The sequence below is a fragment of the Oryza glaberrima genome, chromosome 3 (assembly GCF_000147395.1).
Source record: "Oryza glaberrima chromosome 3, OglaRS2, whole genome shotgun sequence".
Classification (NCBI taxonomy): domain Eukaryota; kingdom Viridiplantae; phylum Streptophyta; class Magnoliopsida; order Poales; family Poaceae; genus Oryza; species Oryza glaberrima.
The window spans coordinates 29,696,257-29,720,363 of NC_068328.1; the positions used below are offsets into that span (position 1 = coordinate 29,696,257).

Consider the following 24,107-nt stretch of genomic DNA (forward strand, 5'->3'; position numbering starts at 1 on the left):
CTCCTACACTATAACTTATACTCGATTCGTAAAAAAAACTCAATTCTAGATTTAAATGTACCTGAATACATGTGTGCCCAGATTCAAACCTATAATTGATTTTTTTTTCTGGACGGAGGGAGTATGTAACTAGTATAACACGAATCTCAGCGCAACATCTTATGGCTTATAATTCGAAAGCTAGTAAGAAAAAAAAAACTGCCGCGAATTTTCTAGCAAATACGTCAAGCTAAAGGTGTAAAAGGATAAACTGAAAACTGAAAAAAAAATGTCGGTTATGTTTTTGTTTGCTTTACTCACGGATTTGAATTGGCAGAGCCACATTCATGCATATATTTTTGTATCGAACATGAATGTATTTTTATTGAATATAGTCTGAGTCGATAGTTGATCTTGTTAGATCGAATACAAACATCCGCATGAATGTTTCAAAAAGATTTCTTGCCCTCTGAAAGTTATCCTTGCTCGAATACCCTCATGTTGTCCAATATATAGCAAGGGGAATAAATTACATTACAAGTTTAATGAGTACACAAATGATTTATTTTCCTTGTTTGTCGATCAGTTCTAGCCGTTAAATGAGGTTTGCTCATCTTTATCTGTGCTCGAGGCAGCAAACTTAGCAGCAAAGTTATTTAGACCCAACTTAAACATTTCAAGATTAACACCTCCATCCCAATCAACCAGTATGCTCGTCACTCCCATTTTTGATACCTGAAATTTAAGAGTCGAATATATTAATAGTTAGTGTCATGCAAAATCACAAAAATGCTGGCAATTACATTTACATGTGAGCATGATGTATGTATATATGTAATTACTAGTTAACTGCAACGTGATCACTTAACATGCACCAGCTGAAAATGCATTTCTTTATGCGCTTGCATAACCTTAAAAAGGCCTGTAGGCAATGTTCATTATCTATAGTAGTACTATTTTAAAAGATGTTAGTGGTGGTGGTGGTTCTGTCACCCCCACCTATACAATGTACTAAAGTGAGAAGCTCTATTTGCTTCATGTACATTGTACAACATATTGTTTAACATATCATCCTTAATAAGAACAAGAGTGATGATTTAGTTTTAATCAGTTCATCTAATATAATTAGAGCCCGCTGCAACACGCGGGTATTTTGCAGTATGAACAACATCTGGCATTTTTCAAACGTGCAAATGATAGATATACTTCATACTCTTTTTTTTTTAAAAAAAAACTGTTTGATTAAACAGAGAGTTCAACATGGACCATATCATCATCATCGACATCCACTGTTCAACATGTTCAGCAATTGGATGGTAGCTGAGGATAAAGGGATTGCAGTAAACCATTTTTTTCAGATAATGGAATAGATTGCAGTAAACTAATAAGACTTGGTGATTTACCGTTGCAAAATTTCTGTGCTCGTCGTCAAAGAAAAGCATGGACTCGTATGGAATCCCAGTCGTCCTCTGGATCCTTTGGAAATGCTCGGTCTTGTGAGTCCAGCTATCGAATATTTCCTTCATACAGTGTTCAAGGTTAAGTAAGAACAATGCTATTCTTAAAGTGAGAGAGAGAGACAGAGAGATCAGCACAAAGGCGCATACGAATCCTATCGTCTTTTTGTGGGATAGAGAAAAAAGTTTGTGCTATGCCCTCGCAAAAGAAAGACTATATATACATTGCAACATCCAAAATTTGACAGTATGCCTCATTAAAATCATTAATGATACTACGTACGAGCACTTCTTTTAAAGCTGTAAATGGAAGATATTTGTATAATTTAAAAGATTGAAACGAGAGAAATGTCCACTTCACATTCCTGAGTTTGCTTCCATTCAGCTTGCAGTTTTCTTATTTCATACGAGGAAAATCCTGCTAAAATGTTCGTTCCCGGTGTGCTTGACGAACAAAGCCGTAATTCTAAGCAATTAAACCTGGAAGCTCTTTTTTACCATGATCTGCATTATCGCATCTACGTACGTGGCCCATTTTCCAAAGCTAAACTGAAACCCGAAAGCTTGTGCGACAAGTATCTCCAAGCTAACTAAGGATGAATCAAGAATTAATTAAAACCCTTAATTTACCTTGGTGACGAACATGGGCTGGAGCTCGAGCTTGTCAAGGAAGGCGTTGGCGATGTCCGGTGTGGAGGAGCGGGACGAGACCGCCATGGCGATCCCCTTCTCCTTGAGGGCGCACATGATGCCCTTGGCGTGGCGGAAGAGCCTCGGCGAGTCGCCGATGGAGCAGCAGTCGCTGTCAGTCGAAACCGGAATCGAATCAACAAATCACACCCCAATCAGAAGCCATCCAAATCCAAGCATGCCTCGATCGATCGAGGAAACGGGAGGAATCAGAGAGAGTAATGGAGCGGACCAGTATAAGGGCCAGATGGTGTGGTCGAGGTCGAAGACGACGAGGCGGGGGAGAGCCTCGAACCGGCCCAGGATCTGCAGCGCCTCCGCCTTCACGCGCTCGTCGCCCATCTCTCTCCTCTCCTCTCCTCGCTACGGCGGCGGCGGCGGCGGCGGGAGGAGGTCGGGCTCGTCGCCGCGCGCGCGGGTTGGATTGACTGGGTTCGTCGACGCGTTCGATTGACTGGAAGAGAAGAAAGGAAAGCAGCGTGACTTCGGTTGTAACTAACCCGACCAACCGACCACGTCTCGGCGGGCGCGAGCGCGAGATTCCATTGGCGGATCGTTTCGCGCCGGCTCAATACTGGGCCGAGCCGAGACCTAGCTGTTGGCTGGGCCGAATTCGGCTCGGGCCCAAGATTTCTCTCGTGTTTGGTTGATGACAAGGGGAGAAAGAGAAGCAATGGAACCGGATCCTCTGGCGCAGTGGCTTCTACGTCAGAGGGACGTCCGACCACGCTGCTTCGTTCGATCGGCATCGGACGGGAACGATCGAACATAGGGACGAACAAGCTAGCTGTCGCAGCCCACGCAAGAAAAATCGGCCCACGAAGAGGCTCGACTGCTGTCTCCACTCTGACACATCTGGAGCGCCCACCGGCGAGGACGGACATGCAGGGGCGGATCCAACGTGGGTGCAGGGGGACTCGAGTCCCCCCTACACCCACAAGACCCATGGATACCCGTGGAGCACCCCCTTCAATTTTTTCACTATAAATAATAAACTAAAGATCCCTAAATAGCTGGAAGTTAAAGAAATTGTATAATTGAGCCCCCAATTTTTTTTCCCTAGATCCGCCCCTGTGGACATGCTAGAGCGGCGCCTACCGCCGGCAAAAATCAGCCCGGCCGATTCCATTCGGGAACATACGTCTAAAAGAAGCGTGTGAATACTCTCGTTCTTGCTTTTGCTGCAGAAGCCACGAGCTTGCCGTTAAACAAAAATCATTCATGACCAAACTAATTAAAAAGGAACACTAGCATTGTCAACTGGTTATGGATGCTTTTCACCATCGATTTGTTCATTAACACAGTAATACCGTAAAAAAGAGATGCACAGATACATATACGAGTCCTTTCCTTGCTTGGAACTGGAGGTGACAACATTGCCACCACCGACGGCGCTAGCGGCGGAGTGCCATGGAGGGAGCGCCTTCGTGAGCTTTGCCATGGAGCACACCTGCATCTCCAGCGCCGCAATATAATCCGAGGCCTCCGCCAGCAGCGTCGAGAACACAAGCTTTCGGAACCTTCGCCTTGGTCACCACATGCGGCCGTGCGCGCGAGCTCTGCCGAGGAGCGCAGGGAAGATCCGGACAAAGCCAAGGCCACTTCAACCCAGGACTCCTGTGACCTCCTGACACTGGAGCTCGACTGGCAGCGCTTGCCTTCTCTTCCCCTTCCAGCGGCGCTCCGGCTGTGTCGAGAGTGGAGACGGGCGGACGGCAGTCAAGCCTCTTCGTGGGCCGATTTTTCTTGCGTGGGCCGCGACAGCTTAGCTTGTTCGTCCCTGTGTTCGATCGCTCCCGTCCGATGCCGATCGAACGAAGCAGCGTGGTCAGATGTCCCTCTGACATAGAAGCCACTACGTCAGAGGATCCGGTTCCATCTCGCAATGCATAATAAAGTCTGAACTATAATTTTTTAAGTGAGCATAGCTTAACTCATTAGAATATTACTTAGCACAAGTGTTTATACTTTAGTGATATACGACGTACCTATTGAAGCGAGATACACATGATAACTTCGTCAATATACTCATACGGCCGTTTCAATATAATTTAATCTATCACTTAGGTTGTGCTATTTAATTAATTTGAACGGACTTAAAATGTGGCCTAATAATTATTTCTTGCGTACATGCTTACCTTATTCCAAACCATCTCTTGATTTGCCCATAGGGACGGTTTATCTGAGATACGTATATAGGAGAACTTGCAAGTTTGGAGAACCATGCATAACTCGGTTGGCAAGGGTTGGTGGCGTTACCTCGTAGACACATGTTTCGAAGTCTTCAAAAATGCTCATATTTCACCTCGTAGACACCGGCCAATGGCAACGTCACATTTGAACCCATAATGTCAAGCCAAACATTGAATATACATTTAAGTTAATTCAGTATGACTCAATTCACCGATCGAATCAAATTCATCTGATTCGATCGAATCGTAACATCCACATAAATGAAGCAAAGACTTGCTCTCAGAAGTTATCCTGTACTCAAATACTCCATCTCGTACATGAGCAAGGGCAATATAAATTACAAGAAATGCATGCTTAACTTAAATTTATATGTTTTTCTTGTCTGTTGGTTCTAGTCGTTCAATGAGGCTATTCATCTTTACTTGTGCTCGAGGCAGCAACATTTGTGGCAAAGTTACTCAGACCCAACTTAAACATGTCAAGATTCACCCCGTTCTCCACCAGCACGCTCGTCACTCCCATTTTTGATATCTGAAAAGTGAAAACAAGAGGTGAATATATGAGTTAAGGTCACTACAAACCACAGAATGCTTGTAATGATAAATTACATGTGAGCACACATACGATATTTAGATCGACATGTACAAAGCACAAATTTAGATGGACATGCATATAATTACTAACTGTGATGATCACTAAGCAGGAAGAGATGAAATGACATGGTTTTATGGGATTGCATAAGATCGAAGCCTGAGGCAATCATGGGACATCATGGTAGTTTACTGAACAAGCTTCACCCACAACAAAAATTGTGCCATAGTAACTTTTCAGGCTTGTAGAAATTTGTTTATGATACTAAAAAATAAAGGTGGTCACACGGGAAAGGGCAATATGCCAGTATGAACAACATCTAGCATGCATGTTTGATGAAAGAATAAACTTGAGTTTTTTTTTTCTTTGGTGAAACCTGTTTAATTGAATAAAGATATTGGCATAGACCATATCATGGACATTCACTACTAAGATATTCGACAATTGGATAGTAGCTGGGTATAACTGATGGTCTACCGATTCAATATTTCTGTCCTCGTCATCAAAGAAAAGCATGGATTTGTAAGGAATCCCAGTCTTCCTCTGAATCTTTTGGAAATGCTCTGTCTTGTGAGTCCAGCTGGAGAATATTTCCTACAAAAATTACCAATATTAAGTAACATGTTATATTATTACTATGCTATTCTTGAGAGAGAAACTTAAATAGGAGATGCATCGTGCACAAAGGTGCATACCATGCCTAACTACCATGATGTAAAAAATTCACTTCAGAGTTTCTAAATTTGGTTCCATTCAGCTGTAATTTTCTTATGTCATACAAGAAAAACAATTTCCTGATAAAACGTCTGTTCACATTGTGCTCAAAAGATAGCCGTAAATCTGTGCAATTAGCATGACATGCTTACATATGTTGCCCATTTATCGTTGCACTGACATATGGACTGCTTACCGTAATCTGCTTGAACTTTGGTATGGATGCAAGTGCACCATTGACAGCCTTCGCCAAAAAAATGTCCAATTTAGGGGGGAATTGGCCCTTACCTGGGCAACGAACATGGACTTGATCTCCAGCTTGTCAATGAACACCTTGGCTATGTCCGGGGTGGGGGAGCGGGACGCAATCGCCATGTCGATCCCCTTCTCCCTGAGGGCGAACATGATGCCCTTGGCGTGCCGGTAGAGGCTCGGCGACTCCCTCTTGGAGCGGCACTCGCTGTCGAAACGGGAATCCAACAACAAACAACAACAACAACTTCTGGATTAGAACCTCTCGAGCTTCTCTTCGATCGAAGAACGGAAGAAGGCGAGGTGAGACAGGGAGGAGATGGGGTACCAGTAGAAGGGCCAGAGGGTGTAGTCGAGGTCGAAGACGACGAGGCGCGGGAGCGCCTGGAACAGCCCCAGGATCTGCAGCGCCTCCGCCTTCACGCGCTCGTCCCCCATCTGCGGCGGCGGAGCAGGCGCTCGCCGGCGGCGTCGCGGCGGCTCGGCTCGTCGCTGCGGCTCGGATGGATGACTGGAGGAGGGCTCGCGAGAGATCGGCTCGTCTGGGTAGTGGGTAGCACCAAAAGATCGAATTTTTTTTATTTTTAATCTTTTTATTAAAATTTTTACAAAAATAATTTTCCATTTTGAAAATTGACAGAAGTAGTACCGCCCTCTGGGAGGGCGATTTTTAAAAATCGCCATCCTAGAGGGCGGCGAAAGTGACGTGGCAGACGGCTGTTCGCTCTCGGGCGACAGCCGTCAACGAAATTTGCAGGCGGCCCCCTTGCCGCCCTCCGCTAGGGCGATTTTGTACTGTGCGGGCGGCGAGGGGGCATGGAAATTTGCAGGCGGCCCCCTTGCCGCCCTCCAATAGGGCGATTTTCTACTGTGCGGGGGGCCGCCTACAAATGGGCGGCGAGGGGGGGCCTGGAATTTTGCAGGCGGCCCCTTTGCCGCCCTGGGGGAGGGTGATTTTATATTGTGCTTTATTTGAGAAATATATTTTTTTATAAATATCAATAGTTATCAAATCTTTTTATATTGAAAACTATACAAGACTAAAATCTCCAAGACTGGTAAAATACAATTTTATTATTTTTTAGGGCCTATTTGGAATGTCACCGTACAAATATTTTGTTAGTGCCAAAATATAAGCAAGTTTTGGCACTACCAAATCTTTGGTAAGGTAAAATTGCATTTGATCATATTTGGTTTGCTGCCAAAATGTAAAATTGTAGTGAAGAATGTTCTACATAATCTCAAATCTAGATTAGGTATTACCAATGAATAGGCTTCAATCGAAATCAAACACAACTACTATTCAAATTACCAAAATATTGGTAGGGCATGTTTTTAGTAGCAATCCAAATAGGCCCTTAGTCTTACGCACACAAAAATTCACCACCATAATTAAACATTGTAATGATAAGATAGATAAGAAGTGCCATCGATACACGGTACAAATTTGTCGATCCTGACGAATCAATCATTGGAAGAATCTCCTGCCCCGAGTTTGTATCATGAGGGAAGACTTGAGTATGCATCCATCCCCACAATCGCACAAAGGACGGTCACACCATGGTGGAAACCAACTAGCAAAAGGATCGGTTCGCCAGTTGAGACGCTCAAGGAATGGCGCTTCCATTTTCGTTAGTTGTGTGCTAGTGGGAAAGAAGATATGAAGAGGTTGCCTTCAGATTGTCAATTATATAGCGTCGTTTTCAGTGCAATATATGTGAACTCAATGAGATATATTATTCATTAGATGTGACAAGACGAGCACGCGCGGGTGTGATTCACTTTATGTCAGCAGGCAGCGCCGAAAGTTGATAGTGACTACTCGAGCTGCCGCTTTTCATGTGTGCTGTTGCGGACTGTGCGCGCTGCTGGATCTGACACTACCGTGAAGCGCCGAAAGTGTGTTGTCGTGAGCATAAGTTGTTCTAGCACCATATGAATGAAAAGAACTATGTAGAGGAGACAAACACAAGTAGTACTGCAGTAGTAATAGCAAAAGTAGTACTGCTTTACAAGTTTGTAAGCTAAAAGAAACGGTCACATAAGGACTGAAGAGGTAGAACACTACTGACGAGGCCTCTTACCCCTGTCCCTCCTACCCTGCGCCCTAATGTGCCCCTAGGAGTACGTGAGTCGGTCCGGGGGTATGGCACGGCCAACCCGTCCTGCCTGTACAGGTGTGACCTTTGGCTGCTCCTGAGTGTGCGCCTCTGGAGCTCCTCCAAGCTGAGAGGAGCCTAGTACGTCATGGTGGTGTGCACCGTGCAAGTCGTCATCGTAGAACTGGCTAGTAGGACCAGTCCTACCGGCGTGAGACGAAGAGGCCCCAGTACCGAAGATCCCGGCTGCAAATCCTGCTGGACAAGAACCATCAGTTTCATACAGGTATTTAATAGTATTAATAAAAAGTAAAGTACCGTGTGGGCGAGGGATCGACGCTCCGTGAGAGGAAGAGCTAGCGAACGCGCCCGAAGAGGTGGCGAACGCGCCGGAAGGCCTGGCGCACGCAACCTGTATAGAGCAAACTTTAAACATAAGTACAACACAAAGCAAAGTTGAGTTGAAATGTGAACATACGCGTACCAAGGAACGTGATGGGGGTCGACACGCAACCACTCGCGCGACGTGCGTGGACGGAAGGTGCCGAGCTGTGCACCCTCGACTGCTGACAGGAACAAGCGGTGGTTCCTGTCAATCCCACGGTTCAACAGCGCCGGTGTGTCGTACGCCATACCTGCATCAAATAGATTGATCAGAAACATAGAAATAATTAGTTCAACATAAGTAATAAATGTTCATAAGCGAATTACTAACACATATTAAACAAGAGTAGAAACAAACAAAAGTGTCACAATACGGAATATTTCTGATTACAACAATAACTGCAGTTACACGATATGAGTACTTAGTCCGAACACTCATCACGATAACATTATGATACAACACCGAATAGTTCGCAATACTACTAGTACAGCAATAGTCGGAGGTACTCATTACAACAACATTCAATTGAAATTACACGATAGAAGTATTTAGTCCGAACACTCATCACATCACAATAGCATTTTATTTCCTAAATCGATAGCATTGTTACACCATGGAATCGCCTGCTGCGCGACGACGCCTTTGCCTTGCGCGCCTGCTTGTTGTTCCTTCACCAGGTGGTCGCCTACCATCACTTGCCTGTCCAGATGGACTAGCATCTGCGCCGCTTGGAACTTCTGCATTCTTCGTGCGTTTCTTGTAAGTATGGCCGCGCAGATCACACTTGCTGCAGCGTAAAGTCCTCCCACCTGCTTCTGACTCATCCATATCATTTCTGATGCGTCTAGTTTGGCGTCGACCCTTTTTCACCCTTAACTTAGATGGATCTGGTATATAAAAAACTTGGGTACTCATCGTTGTGTAAGATCCTGAGATCCCGAACCCATATATCTCCTCACTCCATGTATGAAAGATTGCTTCTTTCCTGAAATAATTTGAGACGTACACATTGGGAGATATGCCACAATCACTGGCAGCAGCAAGAACGTGTGAGCAAGGAAGGTGATGAAGCTTCGGCTTCATACAACTGCAGGTACATCCACCATCCGCCTTCAAGACACATTCCTGCACGGCTTGCTTGCGATAGATACCACGCCTGCTCCTATCAACACACATTATTTCATACCGATGCACTTGTGTGCCTTGAGCAACAACTCTATGTCTCCGTGCCTTTTTGATTTTATCTTCCATGTACTTTGTCACTACGTTGCCAAACACTATGTTGTTATCTGCCATGGATGGACCAATTTTCTTGTATCAATCCCTAAAGTAGGCTTGCGTGCCGTGAAGGATGAATTCAACAATAGCAACCAATGGAAGTACCCGAACTCCTCGCATTACCCAGTTGTACACCTCTGCCAAATTGGTTGTCATTATGCCATACCGAGATCCATCGGTGTCGAACAATAGAGACCTCTTCTCCTTAGGCTCATTCTCAATCCACTGAGTGAAATTTCTGATGGACGACCCCGACCTCCTTCTCATTGTTGGTGGGTCATCATGTAATGCACCAAGAGGTATGGGAGGCTCGTCTAGTTTGCAGCACACTCTTTGTTCGATCATCAACCGATGTAAATGTATGTAGGTCATAGTAAGTATTATTATTCCTCTGGGCAATGGTGGCTAACAAACAAGGCAAATTATCATAAGAAGGTTCAAATGTGCCATACCTCATCTCAATAATCTTTTGTTTGGCTCTCCAGGCCTTTGCATAGCTTGTGGTGTACTTGAATTTGTTCTCGATGTGCTTAATAATTGATTTTGGTTCAAAGCCAATGTTACCAACAACACTGCTGTACATCTCACTTGCAACAAAAGCTGAAGTGATGTTTCGATGATACTTCTCTACCCTTTGTAAGTAGCACTTGTGCTCGGTCATAATGCTAACTTTTCAATAATCATTCCATTTACCCTTATATGCATGGACACGCCACGGACAATCTTCCTTCATGCACCTCACTTCATACACATAATTTGTTGACTTGACCACCTTAAACTCTCTCTGCAAGGAAACTGCCCAATGCTTCACCGCCTCCTTCATCTCATCCTTATGAGCATACCTTGCACCCTCAATTACCTCGTTCTCCTTATACTCCTAGGGTACATGATCACCCTCTGATATAACAAGTCCAGAGAAGTCCTCATTTGCCCAATCAGTGGCCATTACATCACCTTCCTCATCGGATGATGCGTCGTCGTTCGCTTGCTCATTATCCGAATCTTCCCTCTCCATTTCATCAACAATTATACCGACTCTCTCCCCCTCATCCGCCATGCCCATGGCCTGCTCCTCCCTTGGTTGATTTTCCTCATTTTGCATCGATGGTCCAACAACATCCCCTGCATTGCTAGGACCCTCTACATCTTCGGTTTGCATTGAAACATTTATATCTTTCTCTTGTACCGACACAAATATAACGAGGGGCCATGACCGTTCAAAAGCCATTTCCACATACCGTCTCCAAGCAGCAGTGCTGTCCATCGGCATTAGTTCCCAAAAATAACCTTCTGTTGCACGACTCACTATAACTGATACTGACATTGTGTAGACTTCTTGGTCTATTCTAAATCCTCTCAACAACCAACTATAAATTGATTGAAATGTTCTCTCCGTAGGCCTATCGATGCCCTTAGATGTCATTACAAAATCTGACAGATCAACACCATCTGAACCAAATCTAATATTTCCTTCACCGTGAACTATCTGAAATGTGACCTTATTTGACATTGTGCCTGATGAAAACAATAACTACGTTAACCTCGCATTTCTGTACTACGCCCTAAGTTACATTCTCTACAATATTGTTCTCCAAAATTCTAAAAGTAGATTACATTCTCCAGATCAAACTAAACTACATCTTACAATTAACACTACTGTCTATGTCTCAATTCATACTATTATATTCTATGCTCTGGATCTACACATATGTGCTATGTGCTACAGATCTGCTAAAATATATGGAACTAAAACTAAAACGCAACATATATACTCAAACATAACATATTAGTACAAATGCAAAAGATGTATGGGAGCAAACCTGTGATGAAGTGAGCGAACCAGCAGGGCTTCGCCGCTCCTCTTCTGCTGCCCTCCCCTCTCTCTCTTTCGTTTTTTTTTGGATTTTTAGTGAATATAATGAAATTTTAGAGAGGGGGGACTGGGCTTTATAGGGGGAGGCAAAAATCGCCCTCCCCCAGGGCGGCAAGGGGGCCGCCTGCAAAATTCCATGCCCCCCTTGCCGCCCATTTGCAGGCGGCCCCCCGCACAGTACAAAATCGCCCTAGCGGAGGGCGGCAAGGGGGCCGCCTGCAAATTTCGTTGACGGCCGTCGCCCGAGAGCGAACGGCCGTCTGCCACGTCACTTTCGCCGCCATCTGGGATGGCGATTTTTAAAAATCGCCCTCCCAGAGGGCGGTAGGTGACTACTTCCGTCAATTTTCAAAATGGAAAATTATTTTTTAAAACTTTTAATAAAAAAAATTAAAAATAAAAAAAATTCCCAAAAGATCAACAGGGGAGGGGGGAACGCTACTGGGCCGGGCCGACTCGTCTCCCCCACGGGTTTCTTACTGGGCCGAGCCGAATCTGAGTTAGCTGGGCTCGCGCCGCGGAGGCCCATCTGACCAAGCCCAGCTCGCGTCGTCGTGTTGATGCTGCTGCTGCTGCAAAACCCCTCCTCTTCCTCCTCCTCGCGACGACGCCTCCCTCGTACGCCGGCGCTCTCGCAGTTGCCGCCGCCGCCGCGAACGCCCACCGCCCGCGCTCTGGTCGGTGGATCGTGACGTGCTGTGGTGGTCTCTGATCTGCTCTGGGGGTGGGTGGGCGTCTCGCGGAGTCGCCGTGTTCGTCGAGGGCTCGATCGGCTCGGGGAGAGCGAGTGAGAAGAGGTGAGGGTTGGGGGGAGGCACATCCGCGGCGGCGGAGAGATGGCGGATTTCCGGACCTCCACGCATCGGGAGAGGTGGATCTTCCAGACGAACGATCTGGTGAGGCTTCCTCATCGGTTTGTTTGCCAGGGCTGCTTTCTTTGGGATGTGATATGATATGATATGCCGTGGGTGGGTTGTGATGCTGGTGATTCTCTCTGCTTTGCAGATGGATAGATGGGGGGCGGCGAACCAGCGGGCCACGGAGACGCTCGTTCAGGTTGGGTTATCCCGGCGCTCTGAACCTAACTCCCTTGTTGAGCTTATTAGATGATAGGTGCTCATATCTTTTTTTCCTTTTGTTTCTTGGTGAAGTATGGAACGACGCGGTTGAAGGTGGACCCTGTTGATGGGTCGCTATCGTACCCGGAACCTGCGCCTGATCATGGTACATTTCATTTAATGATTCTGATTGATTATATGTCTAGATGCGCAATGTGTTACCATCCAAATTAGCATCCTCATGTGAAATTCACTTCAAAGTTTTCTGCTTTAGTAGTTTCTCGCATAATCTACTTTGGACGATATATGCATCGAGTTCTGTGTTTCCATGGGAGTTTGTTCAGTGGACAACTTGCATCTAAGCGTGCTAGTATTGAAGCATTTGTTTTTTATTCAGTTGTAGGGAGCTCAGGTGTAAAGCCTCTGTCTTGTGAAGAGGAGCGATTGATGCGGGTATTTTATGAGCAAAAGATTCAAGAAGTATGTTCAGCATTTAAGTTCCCTCACAAAATCCAGGTAAAGCACTCCTCTTCCGAGACTCTGTGCCTTTGCTATCCTCATGATCCTGCGCTAACAATCTCTTATTGCTGCACTGTAGGCTACCGCAATAATATATTTCAAGAGATTTTATCTGCAATGGTCTGTAATGGAACATCACCCAAAGCATATTATGTAAGCAACAGTTTTATAAGAAATCTTCTATAGATTGGAACATACAAAAGGAGATAACCTGATGAGTAAATTACCTTTTCTTGTGTCCTACTCGAAGAGATAATGTCCTCTGCAAGTCATGGTCTTTCATGATTCAGTTTGTATTTTTTTTTATCAGTTAGATATGAAGTTAATCAGTTTTTTACTTGACAGGTTAACTTGTATTTATTCTTCTTGCAAAGTGGAAGAAAATCATGTTTCTGCTGAGGAACTTGGTAAAGGAATTCAACAGGACCACCAGATTATTCTAAATAACGAGATGATTGTTCTCAAAGTATGCCATTTCCATTTTTTTGTCATTTTACCTCCTCCAAACCAGCAGAACATGACATTACATTTCTTACCTTATTCCAGTCTTTAGATTTTGATCTGATTGTTTATGCTCCGTATCGATCTATCGAAGGATTTGTTGATGACATGGAGGTAAGTTTCATATTTATATGTTTCTGCTAACAATGTTCACCTTGCCATTTCCTTTGTATGGCTAGTGAACTTTGAAATGCAGTACCATATATTTGTCATATATTGCTTATCCTAGTGTAGTGGTTTGGTCTCCATTGACTAATGGGGTTTCTTTTTGTATAAAGGATTTCTGCAGAGCAGGTAATGGTGAGCACCAACGGTTGCAGGTCATCCATTTCTTATACCCTTTTCACCAGAAATATAAATATCGCAGTAACAAAATGTTTGTGCATTTGCTTTTGCCAACATTTCAGATAGCACTGGTGTAGCTAAATCATGTTCATCTGTATGATATTTCCACAATATTTCTGAAAATTCCAGCCGCTTACATCCAGTTAGTGTCCATTACTATACGCAATCCTTTGGAATCAGAATCACCATGAACTTTTTTTGTTTGTTTAACCTTGAACTCACAGATGAAGGTAGCTGCACAGGATTGACAATATTTTAGATGCTTAGCTAGTTGTTAATACTAATTTTGCCACTCAACAAGAAGGAAAAGAGCTAATTTTTTGGTAATTTTATTTAGACTTCATTGATGGCTGTCCAACCATTTGATAAAGAGTAATGGTGGATGAATCTAGTTCTGCAAATTCAATTGTATACCAGAAATGCTTTAGTTATGCTGTTTTGCATCAATCTAAGGATGTTGAAAGACAAAGTGTGTAGGTGATGTATTTTAGCATGCATTCAATGTTTTGTGCTGAAATTTGCTTCTCACTTTATTTAGACAGCTGACACATGGTTGACTGCCAGATAAGCTTATGTAGGATAAAGTCTTGTTTTTAATTTCTTTCTTTAGCTTGCACAAACGGTAATTATGCGTACTGAACAAGGAACAGTCGTAAGCTCTTATTTGAATACCGTGTTAGATATCATAAATGCTATTTCAGCTTATTCCCTGCATAGAAGGATACACTCGAATTATGACATTATAGAACATGCAAGTTTTATGCTACCTTGCTGATGCTTCAAATGCTTGTAGGATTTACGTCAAACTGCGATATCTCAGGTTGACAAAATGATGTTGACTGACGCTCCTCTTCTCTACACTCCTGGACAGGTAATCATGATCAACATGTTTAATCTTAAACTACATCATTTTCATTTTTAGAAGAGTTAATTGCACAATGGGCCATATATTATTACCAAAGTTTCATTGGGACTACCCTTGAGACTATTTTCACTTTGGGCTAGATAATTTTTCCTTTACATTGCAATTTGGATCATCCCATCTTTCTCTCTGTTATACACCAAAGTCACTGAGTGCCATAGCAACATCCGTGTCATCATCCTCATCCCAGTCTGCGCATGTGAAGCACCTGCACGAGCATCTGCACCAGCCTTGTCCAGCTAGCAGGTTGTCGATGATGGTCACATACGGGGCCTTTCTTCCTGCCACCGCTGGCAGTTGTGTCATTGAACCCTATGCTTGCCGAAGATGCTCTCTTGGCAGCACAATAACATTTGCATCCTCCAGCGCTGGCTGGGGGACCAGGACCACAGCCATCCTGTAGCAATGGCGGGAACACCGCTCACAAGATTTGCCATATTAACCCATGAAAAGAACGAGGAGACCATGCATGGGAAGATGTAACGCTTCCTCGTCCATCGATCGTGGTGGCATACCAAGCTTTGGCGCCCAGATATAACGCTAAAGTCAAATTGGAGCTCGGGCGCAGTGCTCCTGGAGGTGGAGCAACAGCTCGAGTATGGTTGCAAGGCGCTGATGCAGCGCAGACCAGGCGGCAGCTTCTTCCCAATGAGAAGGAATAGATGGTGGAGAGCAGGTCTAATGTGAAACTTTTGCAACTTCACATAGCCTAAAGTGAAAATATGTGCTCATGCCTAGTCCAACATGCAACATTGGTAAAAATAAATGGCCTGAAGTGCAATTTACTCTTCTTTAAAATTATTAGTTTACCTAGTGTCTGATAAGAAAGCTTAGTCCAATGTGGTTAGCTTATGAGCCTTCAAGTTTGACCAAACTTTTTATGTTATCTGATTAGGCATTATATTCCAATTTTTACAGTTGGCTCTGGCTGCTTTGCACAAATCCAATGATATGCACAAGATCCTTAATTTTGAAAGGTATTCTTGCGTGATTCTTTTTCCTTTTCCATTTCTTTACTCAATTTTAACGTTTTTAACTTCACGATTGTTCACAGGTACTTGGAAAGTGTTTTTTCAAGGCAACATTCTGATTGTCCAATCGAACAATTTGTTGGGTCAATCAATATGATCAATTATTTGGTAAGAACTTTTTCCCCTTGGTTAAATACATCAGTATAGTCATGTAAACTCTGTTGCTTGACTGAACACAAGTAGATACTCAGAAGGGTTTTGCTACGAAATTGAATGGTTAAATTATGGTTTTGCTGATGTATAAAACCCTGTCAAAGTACGGTCATATCATTGCTGGCAAAGGATAGGGCTTTCATATGGCCAATGTTTTATACTGATGTGGCCACTGTTATGCTCTATTCAATAGTTATTATTGTACCTTTGGGTTTTTGACATTCCGTTTATGTTATTTTCATATTTTTTGCAGGTTGAGCAGCTTAAAATACCTACTCCTAAGGACATGAGGCATATTGACCGTAAGCTTAAGCATTGTTTGGATCCAAGCTCACAGGATGAGTAAGCTTTATATCATTTATAAAAAGCCAGCATTTCATCCATGATTATCAGTAATTGTACTCATTTTTGTTATTGCTATATACCTGTAGGCATAAGAAGAAAGAGAAGAAGTCGAAGCACAAATCAAAAAGGGCAGCTAATGAAGCCCAACTGTAAGTCCTGTCACTACCAACTCAGATTGTACCCATGCTATTTCTAGTTCTTGTTTCTGAATTGCTTCTCTACAGTGACAGCTAGAAAACATACGGTTGGGCTGCACCGTGTAAGAATCAGTTCTTTAGTTTGTTGTGGTAAGGGCTTCAAACTTTGTTATTATGTATGTTGTTAATTTCATCACCAGGTTAAACCTAATGTGCGAAATATCTTTCTTTACTCAGGCTCCAATTGATCAAAAGAGCTACTTTCCTGAGCAGGTGAGGTTCCGTTTTAGCCGAGGACAACCAATTTTGAGATGAAGCGAGATAATACCCATGACCTCGCCTTCTTGTAATCTTGTATGCCTGGAAGCCCTAGCAAACTCCTCGTTGCAATGGCTACTGTACTTTTTTTGGGGGGTAATTTATCCCTTGTCAAATGGGAAGAAGCAGCATACATCGGATGATTGCCTCCATATACGAAAATGACAGCTAACTCAGACTTTTGTCGGTTGCATTTTTCTGTTTACAATTCTCACTATTATTAACGTATCTGATTGACTTGCTACAAAGGGCCTAGGTTCCAAATTGACAATTTTGCAAGTTTTCAGCCATAGCAGAGGGTTTACAGCTCCAAGCTATAAAGGTTGAAGAAAAGGTAAATTAATTCAACAGAGAACATCAGCTGACGAGCACGATTGTACAGCTCATCCTATGTCTGCAATTTTTGCTCTCATCGGTTACTAAACCGAGTATGAGAGCATTTGTCATTTGTTTTGGTCCATGTGTTTACAGTTGACACAAATAGAAGTCGTCCTTGCTCAGACAAGGTTGTACGTAAGTGCAATATAATATAAAGTACTCCATCCGTCTCAAAATAAATGTAGCCATGAGTTTCTTTATCTAATTTTAACTTTAATCGTTCGTCTTATTTGAAATTGTTTTTTAAAAAATAAAAAAAACATAAGTCACGTGTAAAGTACAATTCATGTTTTATAATCTAATAACATTAAAAATACTAATCGTAAAAAAATTAAAATAAGATGGACGATTAAAATTGGACACAAAAATTCATGACTGCGTTTATTTTGGGACGGAGGGAGTGGAAGTGTATGCGGGTGACACGTGGTGCACATGTTAGATGTTATTTGATTGAATTTTTTTTAAGAGCCAAAATAGTTTTTCAGGTTGTTGGTACGGAGAGCATACATGTCCTTCAAAAGTTTAAAAATGAAGAAGTTTACGCGCTATGATCAAGATGAAACACAGAAAACATCACTTCCAACAACATCCTGAAAATTTGCTTAGGGTGTGTTTAAGTTCACGCCAAAATTAGAAGTTTGGTTGAAATTGGAACGATGTGATGGAAAAGTTGAAAGTTTATATATGTAGGAAAGTTTTAATGTGATGAAAAAAGTTGAAAGTTTAAAGAAAAAATTTAGAACTAAACTCGGCCTTAGTAGATAAAACACATGTTCACTTCCCACATCCTGAATTTGCTTAGCGGATAGAACACATGTTCCAGACTGACCAGACAAATATGCCCTCCCTACCAAGGGCCCAAGTGTCTATAGGGAGTAACATGTATATATATTTTTAATAATGAAAATAGATTACATATTCGGCTTCTGTCATAAGACATGCAGCAATAAGTTTATTAAAAAAGTAAAGATAAAAACAAATCAAAATACTTCCTCCGTTTCATAATGTAAGTCATTCTAGCATATTTACATTCATAATGAATTTTTCATTATGAATGTAAATATGCTAGAATGACTTACATTGTGAAACGGAGGGAGTAAGAAATAAGGTGATGTGGTAAATCCTCAAGTCCCCTTTGTTATTGATTAGCGTTAAATCACATATACTTTTTTATCTAGCAATTCTAATGGAACTACGCCACTCATAATAGTAAAATAAGAGACCATAAGCTACCGATTACAAGAGTGTAGCATTTAGTATCATATTTCTCCTATGGTAGCATCATAGACCAAAAATAGAGCCAATAAAAAGACAGGAAGATAACCTGTATAGGGTTAGATAATTGTTTACCATTAAAAGCTTTATCACTACGGCAACGCCATATTGACCAACCTACAACACTAGCTCCAATTAGAATCAACTTTTTTATGGACTTAGATACCCCTCTAAGCCAATTACCAAAAATATTTTTGGCATTATGGGGTGGAGGATATTAAAAACAAAAAACACGTATCTCCAAACAATTTGAGCAATATGACACTCAAATAAAAGATATTGGATTGTCTCTTGCGCATAGCAGAAAGAACAATGTTTGTCTCCCCCCTCCTTTTCTTTTAGCAAGGTTATTTTTCATTATAATTGCTTTCTTGTGAAGAAACCACATAAAGACCTTGATTTTTAGTAGGACCTTTAAGTCCATAGAATTCTCTTTTGGATTCTAGCAGAGTTCATGATCGCGGTATATATAGAGTTGATTGAAAATTGTCCATTCTTATGGAGTGACCGTACAAAGCAGTTTTTCACTTGCAGAGTTATATTAGCTAGCCTGAGAATCAAATCATTACACTCGATTAGCTTTTGGCCAACATTGGCTCTCCTAAAAAAGATATTTAACAACGTTGTGCTTATAACCTCTGCTAAACTGCTTCTTTCAAACCACATTATATAAAGTAGGGTATTGATCTTTGAGAGCATGCGATCCCAACCACGTGTCTTCCCAAAATCTTATGTCTATCACATTGTCACATCTAAAAAGTTCGAACCTAAGAAACTGACCTTTCATTTTCACTAAACCGGCCCATAACTACAAAATACCTATCTAGTTGGACATGCAAGAGAGAGGTTTACCCTTTAAGTATTTATTTCGCAAAAGGTCTTGCCATACGTCTTCAACGCTAAGCTACTGGAAAAGCCATTTGCTTAACAAGCAGCTATTTTTGATATCAAAGTTATGGACACCTAGTCCTCCTTGATCTTTTGGTCGACATATGTTTCCTCACTTAGTTAGTCTATATTTTCTTTTCCGGTCATCATTACTAAAACAAATGTGACCTAAAGTAATCCAATCTTTGAAGCACAGCGTGAAGTGAGCATAGCTCAACTGATTAGATTCCTTGTAGTGGAACTAGCCCATCCGGGTTCAAATCCTAGATTTGACACGAGTGCTCACATTTACGGCTAATTATTCTTTCAGTGCTAGGCGATGTACCCGTTGACAGCGATGCGCCCCGTGGGGCTAATTGTTCTTTCAGTGGTAGGCGACATACCCGCCGACACGCTTGAAAGAACTAAATTTAGAATGACCAATCTCCCACCGTATGACATGTTTTTATCTTCTTTCAGTGGTAGACGACGTACCCGTCGACACGCTTGAAAGAACTAAATTTAGAATGACCAATATCCCAATGTATGACATGTTTTTATCCTTCCATGTGCTAATTTTCCTCTCAAATCTATCTTCAACACCTTTCCAATCAACATTCCGGAGTTTTTGATAATGAATGGAAAGTAACATGCATATATGTCAGGGAATAAAGTCAAATGGAGATCAATCTAAGAACTCAACCCATGAACTTTAGCTCACATTCCACCTAAGATTTATCCCTCTGATTTAGAGATATTCAGTTTTTAGTAGGCTCACGGTTGGATCTGGAAGCAGATCAACCGGGTAGCCTTATGCGGAAGTGGCCTGGGCGTACGAGGGCCAAAACTGCAAAGGATAATTTTGTATGTCCTCAGCCAGACTAGGGAGTTTACAGCTCCAAGCTATGAAGGTTGAAGAGAAGGTTAATCACACAGATGCTTCAAAGCTCGAGTAGAGCACGAGGGCCAAAACTGCAAAGGATAATTTTGTATCTGTCCTCAGCCAGAGTAGGGAGTTTACAGCTCCAAGCTATGAAGGTTGAAGATTAGGTTAATCACACAGATGCTTCAAAGCTCGAGTAAAGCACATAATTCAACAGAGAGCATCAGCTGATCTTATACGGAGTATATCCAATTCTGCACTCAGCGATTCCCATGATAACCTGAGTATGAGGGCATCCTAGTGTATATTTTTTACCATTTTGTTGGGTCATGTGTTTACACAGATTATAGATCTCAGTGTGGAAACTTGGATGTCAAGTTTCACATTATTTCAAGGTCAAATTCAGCTTGGCAGCGAAGTCAGTTCATTTATGGAACAAACATCACCGTTGTCAGTTGCCGGACTATTAGCTTGCTTCTGCTCACACACCAGCATAGCCGCTTCTTGGAGTGATTTATGCAACTCATCGTGTATACTTGATCTCTGGAAGGTAAACGTGTTGCCGTTTATATGTGTACAAGGTCGTTTTACTGCCTTCTCAAGTATTTGTTTAACAGCCTGCATCCAATTAAAATGACAGAAAGATCATAAGAATCGAGTACAGCAGATAACTCTTACAGGGTTTAATGTCATAGTATGAACTTTACCATCAACTGGGCACTTAAATGCTAAATGCATTAATCTGAATCACCATTTATGATTTTTTATCAAATAAGAAGACCTAGCAATGCATAAATGTGAGCATAGCCAATAGTACATACTAGCAACTAGGTACATCATTTTGGGTGATCAATCATTACATAAATATTTGTGAAGCTTTGACTGATACCAGATGGACAAATTCTTTACCCTGGCAACAGATGTAAACACAGCTATGCCAGGCATCCAATAGACTATTAATGAGAATGGAACCAACGGTCCTAGACTAAAGGATATGCAGTACTATCAAGGCAAATAAGAATATGTTCTTTTAGCCAGCTATGTCATCCTAAATCCCCAGCCGCACAAATCGAACAGAAAGTACATATCAGAGCGATGTCAATCTCTTGCCACCAAATCTGGTAGTGCAGACAAACCATAAGCATCACTTTGTGAAGGGAGTGAATCTCTGCATTAGACGAATCCTATCTTAATATAAAGTTATAACCCACTAAATCCAAAAGCTTAACATGCAAAAATACCACATCATCATCCACTAATAATTATTATATTTAAACTTCATGCAAGCATGTTATATTATCTATAATTTTATAATTTATTAAATTTTAGAGCTTTTAGAATGCAAGCATGTTAATTCATCATATCACATAATTCACATAATATTTCAATATATATCAAGTCACATCATCTTACTTTTACATTTAAAGCATCATTCTATAGACTATTTAAATTTAAATTATCATAAACCACATCAACTTACGTAAGTTTATATTGTCTAACTAAATTCCAGCAGCAACACGCGGGGTTTCATCTAGTGACCACTAATTCTACTTCCCATTTATTTCTTGTGACAGAGAAATCATTCTCTAATAATCCTACAACCTTTTATTTGACCCCTAATGCAGTCTCTTCTATTTCTGTGTCTGTTTGCAGTTCTGACTCTAGATTTACAAATGAGACTTTAGTTAGTTCTTCCTACAGTATGGTAACAATTATCCTCAAGTGCTGACAATCTTACAATTTTTCTCAGAATTCCAAAATTTATCATTTGAAGTTTGAGCCCAGATCTCATATACCATGCATGTTGCTATATACTGGTTCAGTGAAAACCTGAAACGCATTGAAATGCAGTTGATGGAAATTTCTGCATCAATTCCAGAGAATTTGAACTTGCTAGGCCATCATTTCAGCTCTCACACATGAATGACGCAATTAGTAAATCGACAAGAGCTACCTGAAGTTCTGAACCAGTAAGATAATTATATATGAACTGAATTCAATAATCTCAAGTTTCATGGGTGCGAACCTGCAGCATCTTTGGATCGAAGGTTGGTACTCCAACCTGCGAAACAGCAGCCGCGCCGAAGAAGTTGCCCAGCAGCGCGGCGTCCGTAGCCGACAGCCCCCAAAGCAACCCGGACGCGAAGCCGGCGAGGAAGCTGTCGCCGGCGCCGGTGGGATCGACCTGCACAGCGGGGAACGGCGCCACGCGCGCCTCTCCACCGTCCCAGTAGAGCCGACACCCGTCCCTCCCCTCCGTCACTATCACGCAGCACCGCCGCCTCGCCGTCTCCACCCCGACGTACGGCGCCTCCTCCGAGGACGCCTTGAGGAACGCCACCCGCGGGAGGAGCCGCGCGTACGGCGTGGCCTCCAGCGCCACGTGGCGGACGGCGCCGCCGCCCTTGGCCTCGCCGTCGAAGGCCCGGATCAGCGCCTGCGCGTCCACGAGCACCGCGCGGCAGAGCCTGATCATCCGCTCGAGCGTCTCGGGGAGCACCTCCCCGGCGACGCCGACGGCGAGGCCGTAGGCGAAGCGGCGGTCGGGGAGGTCGGCGGGGTAGATCGGGTCGCAGGCATGGACTCGCCGGAGCTGCCGGTCGGGCGCGTGCGCCGAGGCCGCGTCGTCGGAGAAGCGCGCGTGGAAGGACGTCGTGGGGGAGGCGCAGAGCACGGGCGGGTGCCGCGCGGGCGCCGCCGCGGTGGCGTAGGCGAAGTCGTGCCCCACCTTCGACACCACCGCCAGCGACGCCCCCGCGGGCGACGCGGCGTCGAGCACGTTGGACACGAACGCCGCCGCACCCCCCAGCGTCTCCCCCACCACCCGCCCGCCCCGCAGCAGCACGTCGTGGCAGTAGCTCCCCACCACGAGCCCCTCGACCTCATCAAGCCCCGCAACACCTCCTCCCCCCTTCACCCCCCGCTCCTCCTCCTCCTCCACCTCAACCACCACTTCATCGGGCTCGGCCGCGAGTGGCATCGCGGCGGCGGGAGAAGGCGCCATGGATGGAGGAGAAGGGGGAGAAGAAGAAGTAGTAGGCGTGGGGGAGTCGGGGTCGCGGGAGAAGAGGAGGAAGAGGAGGAGGAGAGGAGAGACGCGACGGCATCGCGTGGAATGGAGGTGGGGGAATAAAAGCGGCGGTTGAGTTGAGGGAGGCGACAAGGGGGGCTTTACAGATGCCGCGGCGGAGGGGCACGTGGTGGCGGCGCGCGTGTGAGGTGGAGCGGCGGTGGAGGCTGACGCCGGCGGGTGCGTGGAAGCTTGTGGGATTTCAATCCGGGGCGTTGGGTCGGCGTGCCGACTGCCGAGGCCCGAGGTCACCAACCTCAACCTTGCGCGGCTGAGTTGTCCGCTCGTCTCGTCTACTGCTCCTAGTTGGCAGCAACTGAGATTTTGCTCTCTCATTTGCAAGTCTTCAAACTTGTAACTTTTCATCACATCAAAACTTTTTTACACATATAAATTTAAAATTTTTTTCTCACATCGTTCCAAATTCAACTAAACTTTTAATTTTGGTGTGAACTAAACACACCCTACAACTAATGAAAGGTTAAAATGTGAAAAGTTCACTCTGATTACTTCTTCCTTCTTGTTCCGAGAAATTCCTATATCTTAAGGAGGACGAATCCTTGATAAGAAAGGAGTGGTGGACTTGCCATACGGGGTTGAAGGGATCGATCACCAACATAATGCAATAAGGTCTATAAGTTTTATTAGGTATCCTGCCCGTTGTTTGTTTGAAGAGATAGAGCTAGCTTAGCTCCCTCACTATCACTTTACAATACATTGACACTGAGTTTTTTTTTTTCACAACAATCTGGATGTTGATTTTATAGTACCGTCGTTTCCAATATTAATAAATT

General features: G+C 43.4%; 4 protein-coding genes across 9 annotated transcripts; 1 reads left to right on the forward strand and 3 right to left on the reverse strand.

Annotated features, from left to right (window-relative positions):
• Positions 1-334: 334 nt before the first annotated feature.
• Positions 335-2,593, reverse strand: LOC127768167 (uncharacterized). The gene is made up of 4 exons (XM_052293702.1): positions 2,359-2,593; positions 2,067-2,238; positions 1,383-1,499; positions 335-714 (listed from the first exon to the last, which is right to left on the reverse strand). The coding sequence occupies exons 1-4, from the start codon at positions 2,466-2,468 to the stop codon at positions 568-570; spliced, it is 546 nt and encodes a 181-aa protein (XP_052149662.1). The 5' UTR covers positions 2,469-2,593; the 3' UTR covers positions 335-567.
• A 1,869-nt stretch (positions 2,594-4,462) lies between these two features.
• On the reverse strand, positions 4,463-6,412 carry LOC127765898 (uncharacterized). The gene is made up of 4 exons (XM_052290870.1): positions 6,205-6,412; positions 5,913-6,084; positions 5,388-5,504; positions 4,463-4,850 (listed from the first exon to the last, which is right to left on the reverse strand). Exons 1-4 carry the CDS (start codon positions 6,312-6,314, stop codon positions 4,728-4,730), a joined length of 522 nt encoding a protein of 173 aa, XP_052146830.1. The 5' UTR covers positions 6,315-6,412; the 3' UTR covers positions 4,463-4,727.
• Positions 6,413-12,091: 5,679 nt separating this feature from the next.
• On the forward strand, positions 12,092-17,033 carry LOC127765037 (cyclin-H1-1). The gene is made up of 15 exons (XM_052289834.1): positions 12,092-12,407; positions 12,517-12,567; positions 12,663-12,735; positions 12,967-13,085; positions 13,168-13,241; positions 13,434-13,554; positions 13,635-13,703; positions 13,868-13,909; positions 14,728-14,805; positions 15,775-15,833; positions 15,911-15,995; positions 16,294-16,382; positions 16,472-16,534; positions 16,610-16,672; positions 16,760-17,033. Exons 1-14 carry the CDS (start codon positions 12,348-12,350, stop codon positions 16,617-16,619), a joined length of 993 nt encoding a protein of 330 aa, XP_052145794.1. The 5' UTR covers positions 12,092-12,347; the 3' UTR covers positions 16,620-16,672; positions 16,760-17,033.
• A 3,300-nt stretch (positions 17,034-20,333) lies between these two features.
• LOC127768862 (inositol 3-kinase) lies at positions 20,334-23,599 on the reverse strand. 6 transcript variants are annotated; one of them, XR_008016628.1, is made up of 4 exons: positions 22,270-23,599; positions 22,074-22,197; positions 21,328-21,411; positions 20,817-20,861 (listed from the first exon to the last, which is right to left on the reverse strand). XR_008016628.1 is itself a non-coding variant. In XM_052294515.1 (2 exons), the coding sequence occupies exons 1-2, from the start codon at positions 23,245-23,247 to the stop codon at positions 20,646-20,648; spliced, it is 1,194 nt and encodes a 397-aa protein (XP_052150475.1). In that variant the 5' UTR covers positions 23,248-23,599; the 3' UTR covers positions 20,334-20,645. The 6 variants fall into 6 exon arrangements, 1 of the variants encoding a protein (XP_052150475.1); XR_008016631.1 differs by lacking the exon at positions 22,074-22,197 and having other exon boundaries at positions 20,651-20,861; XR_008016629.1 differs by lacking the exons at positions 21,328-21,411; positions 22,074-22,197 and adding an exon at positions 21,982-22,073 and having other exon boundaries at positions 20,651-20,861.
• Between the last annotated feature and the right edge of the window lie 508 nt (positions 23,600-24,107).

Excerpts from the sequence above, each read along its gene's own strand:
- LOC127768167 (XM_052293702.1), bottom strand. The coding sequence starts at position 2,468 with ATGGGCGACGAGCGCGTGAAGGCGGAGGCGCTGCAGATCCTGGGCCGG. Across the intron at positions 1,500-2,066 it reads AGCCCATGTTCGTCACCAAG|GAAATATTCGATAGCTGGAC; the intron begins GTAAATTAAGGG and ends CACTGTATGAAG. Across the intron at positions 715-1,382 it reads AGCACAGAAATTTTGCAACG|GTATCAAAAATGGGAGTGAC; the intron begins GTAAATCACCAA and ends CTTAAATTTCAG.
- LOC127768862 (XM_052294515.1), bottom strand. The coding sequence starts at position 23,247 with ATGGCGCCTTCTCCCGCCGCCGCGATGCCACTCGCGGCCGAGCCCGAT. Across the intron at positions 20,862-22,269 it reads TCGATCCAAAGATGCTGCAG|GCTGTTAAACAAATACTTGA; the intron begins GTTCGCACCCAT and ends AATTGGATGCAG.
- LOC127765037 (XM_052289834.1), top strand. The coding sequence starts at position 12,348 with ATGGCGGATTTCCGGACCTCCACGCATCGGGAGAGGTGGATCTTCCAG. Across the intron at positions 13,086-13,167 it reads AGTTCCCTCACAAAATCCAG|GCTACCGCAATAATATATTT; the intron begins GTAAAGCACTCC and ends GCTGCACTGTAG. Across the intron at positions 16,383-16,471 it reads GATCCAAGCTCACAGGATGA|GCATAAGAAGAAAGAGAAGA; the intron begins GTAAGCTTTATA and ends ATATACCTGTAG.
- LOC127765898 (XM_052290870.1), bottom strand. The coding sequence starts at position 6,314 with ATGGGGGACGAGCGCGTGAAGGCGGAGGCGCTGCAGATCCTGGGGCTG. Across the intron at positions 6,085-6,204 it reads ACCCTCTGGCCCTTCTACTG|CGAGTGCCGCTCCAAGAGGG; the intron begins GTACCCCATCTC and ends CCGTTTCGACAG. Across the intron at positions 4,851-5,387 it reads AGGACAGAAATATTGAATCG|ATATCAAAAATGGGAGTGAC; the intron begins GTAGACCATCAG and ends TTCACTTTTCAG.